At 44.6% G+C, this 7500-nt stretch overlaps 1 protein-coding gene across 1 annotated transcript in view; it reads right to left on the bottom strand.

The window, feature by feature from the left end:
* The window catches only part of LOC125024879 (sodium channel protein type 10 subunit alpha-like), an 18516-nt gene that overhangs the window by 3825 nt on the left and 7191 nt on the right, over nucleotides 1–7500 (bottom strand). The window contains exons 3-4 of the mRNA XM_047612646.1: nucleotides 6919–7063; nucleotides 4255–4389 (exon numbers count right to left, since the gene is read on the bottom strand). Coding sequence (XP_047468602.1) covers nucleotides 4255–4389; nucleotides 6919–7063 — 280 coding nt within the window. The remainder of the gene's footprint in view (nucleotides 1–4254; nucleotides 4390–6918; nucleotides 7064–7500) is intronic.

Here is a 7500-nt window from a genome sequence, read left to right as displayed (position 1 = left end):
AGAGAGAAAGAGAGAGAGCGAGAGAGAGAATCCGAGAAAGAGAGAGAATCCGAGAAAGAGAGAGAATACGAGAAAGAGAGAATGATAAATGGTAATGATAATGATAAAAAAGAACAAAATACAAGGACAACATTAAACCGCATATGATTAAAGGACCTTATAAGCAGCGAGACTCCTCACAGGCCTCGAAAATCTGCGTGTGTCAGGTGCCATAACCAGTGTCAGGTGCCATAAGTGGTGTCAAATGCACAGCGACACAGACATGGCTCTGATACCAGGACATGACACGTGCTCTTTTGTTATCTACGGGCCTTACTTTTTAAAATATATTTTCTGTTTACTATATGTGGTGATGAACATGTTTGAAAGTCCATCCAAAGAAACAGATATATGCATGCAAATGTACACATAAATACACACGAGGAAACACAAACGCACACCAACGTACACATAAATACACACAACCATTTCCTTCATAAACACACACAGGCAATACTACAAATAAAACAACCCCGGTTTCCACAGACAGACACATAACACACACACACACACACACACACACACACACACACACACACACACACACACACACACAATCTCTCTCACTCCTACCTCAGAAAGTTTACAAACTCTCCTTCTTCCCCGTTTGAACGACGTATACTTCCCTTTGTGAGGGTTTATATACCATACTAATTATGAGGCCCCTTTTGGCGAGGGTGCTGTGAGGGGGGGGGGGGGGGGATGGCAGACGGGAAAGGAGGGAGGGAGATGGGAGAGAGGAAAGGAGGGAGAGAGGAAAGGAGGGAGAGAGGAAAGGAGGGAGGGAGATGGGAGAGAGGAAAGGAGGGAGAGAGGAAAGGAGGGAGGGAGAAAGATAAAGAGATGGAGAGGGAGGGAGAGGGAGGGAGGTGTAGGAGTGGAGGGGGAAGGATGAAAGGGTGGGAGAGAGGAAAGGAGGGATATAGAGGGAGGGACGAGGAGGGATGGAGGGGCAAGGGATGGGTGAGTGGGAGAGAGGGAAGGAGGGAAGGAGGGAAGGAAGGAAGGAAGGAAGGAAGGAAGGAGGTGAGAGAGGGAGGGACGGGGAGGGAGAGGGAGAGTGAGTGAGAGAGTGAGTGAGTGAGTGAGTGAGTGAGTGAGTGAGGGAGGGAGGGAGGGAGGGAGGGAGGGAGGGAGGGAGGGAGGGAGGGAGGGAGGGAGGGAGGGAGGGAGGGAGGGAGGGAGGGAGAGAGAGAGAGAGAAAGACGGAGGGAAAGGTGGAGAAAGTCAGGAAAGGACAAAGAGGAAGGGAGGCAGAAAGAGGAAGGAAAACGGATTGTGGGAGAGGCAGGGATAGAGGAAGAAACACGAGGGAAAGAAAATGAGACAAACACTGAAAGACAGAATCATTTTCCTCCTCCTCCTCCTCCTCCTTCTTCTCCTCCTCTCCTCCTCTTCCTCCTCCTCGTTTCCCCTCCTCTCCTGCACCTTCCTCTCCTTCATCATCTTCTCACGAATAGATTAAGGAAAAGAAAAGGCGAGCATTAATTAATTCTAAAAGAACGTTGGCAGAGGATTTCCAGCGATCGTTATACCTAAAAGCGACGCCATTTTTTCTTCTTCATCTTCTTCCTTCTCTCTCTCTCTCTCTCTCTCTCTCTCTCTCTCTCTCTCTCTCTCTCTCTCTCTCTCTCTCTCTCTCTCTCTCGGAAGGAAAGTGTCTATCGGTCGGTTGCCAAGGGAAGGTAGGGGTGGAGGGGAGATGAGGGGAAGCTGGGGTATGTAAGGGGATGTCGTGGGGGGTGAGGGGAGTGGGGGGGAGGTGGGTGGTGTGGAGGAAGAGGAGAAAAGGAGAAGAGGGGAAGAAGAAAAGAAAGAAGAAGGGGCAGAAAAGAGGTATCAGAACCGACGAAGAAGGAACGAAAGAAGAAAACCCAAGTAAAAAAAATAAAAATAAAAAATAAAAAGAAAAACACTTTCTCACTACCTAGTGACTGGCCGCAGAATATTTAATAATGCTTTAAGGCGTTGAAACCCTCTCAACCATTACCACTCGCCTTCCCCTCCCCCAACCTCCCCTTCCCCTCCCACCTCCTCCCCCTCTCCCCTCACCCTCCACCTCCTCCCCCCTCTCCCCTTACCCACCACCTTCTGCCTCCTCTCCCCTCACCCTCCACCTCCTCCTCCCTCTCCCCTCACCTTCACCCTCTACCTTCTCCTCCACCTCCTCCTCCGTCTCCCCTCACCTTCACCTCCACCTCCTCTCTGTCCCCTCACCCTGTACCGCCTCCCTCTTTCCTCACCCTCTGCCTCCTCCTCCTTCTCCACCTCCTCCCTCCCCCTCCCCCTCCTCTCCCCTCACCCTCCACCTTTTTTTCCTCCCTCTCCTTTTACCCTCAACCTTCTGCCTCCTTCTCCCTCTCCCCCCACCCTCCACCTTCTCCTCTTCCCTCTCCCCCCACCCTCTACCCCCTCACCCTCTATCCCTTCTTCCTCCTCCCTCTCCCCTCACCCTCACCTAAACCTACTCCTCCTTCTCCCCTCACCCTCTATCCCTTCCTCCTCCTCCTCCTCCACCTCCTCCCTCTCCCCTCACCATCACCTTTTGCCTCCTCCTCTCTCTCCCCTCACCCTCTACCTCCTCCTTCTCCACCTCTTCCCTCTCCCCTCACCCTCCTCATCCCTCTCCCCTCTCCTCCTCCCCCCTCTTACCCCCTCCCCCCTCTCCTCTTTCCTCTTTCCCCTCGTGCATTAAGAAGGCGGGCATGGCACTGGCTCTCTGCATGGCATTAATTTAGCGGGACGGACACCGGGCAAGTACTGGGCGAGTGTAAGTGTACCGGGAGTGTGTCTCGGAGTGTACTGGGGGAGTTTAACTGTGCCGGGCGAGTGTAAGCGTACCGGGTTAGTGTAAATACAAAGTCGATCTACTACAAGTGTACCGGGCGTGTATAAGTGAGTGTACCGGGCATCTGAATATGTACTGGGCGAATGTAAGTGTACCAGAGAATTGTAAGTGTATTAGAAAAGCGTAAGTGTACCGAGCGAGTGTACACGTATCGACAAATGTAACAACACCAGGAGAGTGTAGTTGTACCGGTAAGTGTACCAAAGTATTCTAAGTGTAGCGAGGAAGTACACATACACCTTTCATAACTTAAGAGAAAGTCCCCTTGGCCGGAAAAACGAAAAACGAATTGGAAGAGGGGGAAAATGAGGATGAGGATGAAGGGGGAGAGGAAGAGGAAAAGGAAGAGGAAGAAGGGGAACAAGAAAAATAAGACATACAAAGAAAAGGAAGAAGAAGAAAAAAAAATTCCCCCTCTTCCTCTTTTCCTAATTTCCTTTCAACATTTTTTTTTTATCTCAACCCAAAATAGAAAAAAAGAAAAAAAAGAAAAAAAAATATCAATAAACATAACCATATTTATCCACTTCAGTCTATGCCAACATGAGGAGAAAAAATATACAAATTAACCCCTTCATCTCTCTGCACGGACTAACCGTCTTTATGGCACTGGCACTGGCACTTTGGGCGGGAATGGGGGAGTAATTTCAGTGCCTGTCGCCGCGGGTGTGTCTTCAGATTACTCATGACTCACACTTCGTCACCATTATTTCTCTTCAAATGCCCATGATCTCCCTTAATCTCTATGTCTCTGTCTTTGAGTTTATCTGCTTGTCTGTCTGTCTTTTTTCATTCTCATTCTCACTTCTTTGTCGATTTGCACGCGCGTGTGTCTGTCCTTCTCTCTCTTTCTCAAATGTCTTTCAATGTGTGTTATGATGGGTTGTCGTTTTCTCTAGTGTGAACACACACATGCACGCGCGCGCCCACACACACGCACATACACGTACATACACATACACAAACACACACACACACACACACACACACACGCACACACACACACACACATACACACACACACACACGCACACACACACACACACATACACATTACAAACAATATCAAAACTTCCCCTCATACCAATTAACTAACCTCCTCTCTTCCCCCTTCCATCCCTCACTCACTCCTTCACCTTCCCTCCCTCCGCTCCTTCCATCCCTCACGCACTCACCTCCCTCTCTCGTCCCTCCTTCCATCCCTCACTCCTTCACGCACTCACCTCCCTCTCTCGTCCCTCCTTCCATCCCTCACTCCTTCACGCACTCACCTCCCTCTCTCGTCTCTCCTTCCATCCCTCCTTCACTCCCTCACTCACCTCCCTCTCTCGTCCCTCCTTCCATCCATCCATCCCTCCCTCACTCACCTCCTCCGTGTTCTCCGCCTCCTCCTCATAGCTCATGGCCACGACGGCGAGCATCAGGTTGATCAGGTAGAAGGAGCCGAAGAAGACGACGATGGCGAAGAAGCCGACTTGTAGAGGACCCTGGGTGGCGATCACCTGGGGGGGGGGGAAGGGGGGGAATTAGTTAAATTGCGGAGAATAATAATGAGTATTGGAGAGGATATTAATTATGCAATGGTGGTAATGGGGAATGAAAATAGTAACGGTAATGACATACACAATGATAAGGAAAATGTATTAACGACAATGAAACTATTAATTGTAATAACGGTAATAGCATTGATAATATCAAGAATGGTACCGTTGATAATGATAAATGCAATAACAATTATGATAGTTACAATCCAAATAATAACAAAAAATGATAATAACAGAAATTATCAATACATGAAGATGAGAATAAAGATAATAATGACATTAGACACAACAAACAACGAGTCACTTAAAAAGACCCTAATGACACAGCAAAATCAGCTTTATCGACACTCGAATACCTTGTTCCTACCATTACCGCCCCACCGTGAGAATGCGATGATGGAGCCTAGACCTCGAATTAAGTTTTTTTTTTTTTTAATGAACTATAATGACGTCTATAATTCAGATAAATTTTGTAAATCTATTCCTTGTATTACAAAACTTGAATAAACATTTACAGCATTATCATACAGGTAAAAATCATTAATGACAAACTCCAATCGACGCCGAAGTCAAGGTTCTAGCGTCGCATTCGCATCATTTGCGGTAATGGCGGCACCCTGCTCGCACCCCCCCCTCCCCTCCCCCCGCCCCCTCCCCCCCTCGAGGCTGGCGCGTGAAAAGTACTTTTCATAATTTCAAACAACACGAGTTCTAACGACCGTTGCATATTCGCGATGCAGGTGCAATTGCTATACCTTCCATTATATCTGCAGCAATTAATTAATACAGAATGGGATGTTCCTGAAGTATCCGATCAAGGAGCAATGTTTATTCATAGTTAATTATCGAGAGGGAGGTGGTTGCGGTCGGGGGGGGGGGGGGACGGGAAGACAGCGGTCAGTGTTCGCTTCGTCTTCACTTTATTGTTATCCTATTGTTGTTGTTTTTGTTATATTTGTGTTGTAGTTGTCTCTATTTCTTTTCCTTTCTTTTTTTTATCTTGTAGTTATCCTTTTGTTGTTTTTGTTATTTCTTTGCTGTAGTTGATTTTGCTATTTTTGCTGTCGTAATTGTTAGTTATTCCATTGCTGTAAATGTTATTGTTATCTTTTGAATGTAGTTCTTATTCTTTTCTTTTAGCTGAAACTATTATTGCTACCCTACTGTTTAAATTGGTATTTGTTATATTGTCCTATTTTCTATCATTTTCCTACATTTCTCATTGTTATTACTGCCCTATTCTTTTACTTTATAATGTTACCGTACATTTCTAACTGTTATTGTTACTGTTATCTTATTGTTCTCTATCTCACCATTATCCTATCGTTACAGTTATTCCTGTTATCCTTTTGTTCTACTGTTATTGTTATAATAATTCCTTTTTAACCTAGACCACAAAAAAAAAAATCACAATATATCAATTTATCAACTCTTTATAACCATCCTATTTTTTTTTTTTTCACCCGACATTCCAAAATAGCAAAATGAGCAAAAAAAAGCTCGCCGTGGTCATTTGCCCAACGAGTATTTGAAGCAACCGGCCAACACAGGGAATGAACGCGTATTGGCTAATACATGAATAATCTTAATTCTAGTGACCAAAACACCTATTCAATTCCCTATACAACCTCGCCTGTATGATCCATCCAAACTATCAAATATTCTAACAAATATTATCATTCCCAAGGTGTTTTATCTCAATTTTCTTTTCCCTCAATTTTCTTTCACTTTTTTTTTTTGTATATTCGTCTTTATTATTCCGTCAAGAGTAACATAGTTCCGGGGTTTATTTCATTAATTTTGTCTCTTTATCGTAATGAATCCCTATTATTTTATTCCTAATCAACATCCTGCTGACTTAATCCAAAATCACTTTACTTAATTAATAAATATCCAGTAATCTATATCCTATAAAATTATATTTATTTTTTATGCCCTTCCGTATAATGATGCGTATAGAAAATAAACATATATCTGCCTGTATATATGTAATTACAAAGTTTTTTTTTTCATTTTAACATTTCAAAAGCATCCTTATATATCTAAACAATATACAAACAAATAAATATCTAGCCTACTTAATCCTTTTATCTTTTATCAACATAATCTTGTATTTATCATTATCATCATCATTATTACTATCATCATTATCATCGTCATTATTACTATCATCATCATTACCATTGTCATTATTACTATTATCATCATTACTATCATCATCATTATCATCGTCATTATTACTGTTATCATCATTAGCATCATCATTATTACTACCATCATCATTACCATTATACATGATAATGATGATCATCATTATATATTACCCCATTATCACTACCATTATCAACAAAACTACCTTTATCAATCCCACCCTTATTCCAACCACAATCACTCCCACCCTTATCATTACTCACCACACACCCGGCTTATAATCACCACCACGCTGGCGACCACACACCCTCCTCACCACGACCCTCGTCACCTTACCTTATTATACACGTCCTCCCAGAAATCGAGCGTGATGAGCTGAAAAGTAGTCAACATCGACCACAGGAAGTTGTCGAAGCTGGTGTAGCCGAAGTTGGGATTGTCACCCACGTCGGGCAGACAGCTCCAGCCTTTTGGACAAACCCTGCGGGGAGAGAGGGAGAGAAAAGGGAGATGGTGAGAGGTGGAGATAAATAAGGGGCGTGGGGAAGAGAGGGAGAGAGAGATGGTGAGAGATGGAGGTAAATATATGGTGTGGGAATATGGAGGAGGCGAGAGAGAGAGAGAGAGAGAGAGAGAGAGAGAGAGAGAGAGAGAGAGAGAGAGAGAGAGAGGAGTGGAGAGGGAGAGGGAGAGGGAGAGGGAGGGAGAGAGAAAGAGGTAAATAGATAGATACACACAGAGACACACACACAAACAGACAGACAGACAGATAAATCGATGAACAGAGAGAGAAGGGGAAAGAAAAACAGACTGAAAGTGAATGCATGGTGTGAAAACGGACAGCGGGGAAAATACATGATATAACACAGAGCAGAATAACCTAGACTTCTCACAAATTCCAGAATTAGAATAACATGC

This window comes from Penaeus chinensis, unplaced genomic scaffold, assembly GCF_019202785.1.
Source record: "Penaeus chinensis breed Huanghai No. 1 unplaced genomic scaffold, ASM1920278v2 CTG_8628, whole genome shotgun sequence".
Classification (NCBI taxonomy): Eukaryota; Metazoa; Arthropoda; class Malacostraca; order Decapoda; family Penaeidae; genus Penaeus; species Penaeus chinensis.
This window is presented reverse-complemented; position numbering and strand designations above follow the sequence as displayed.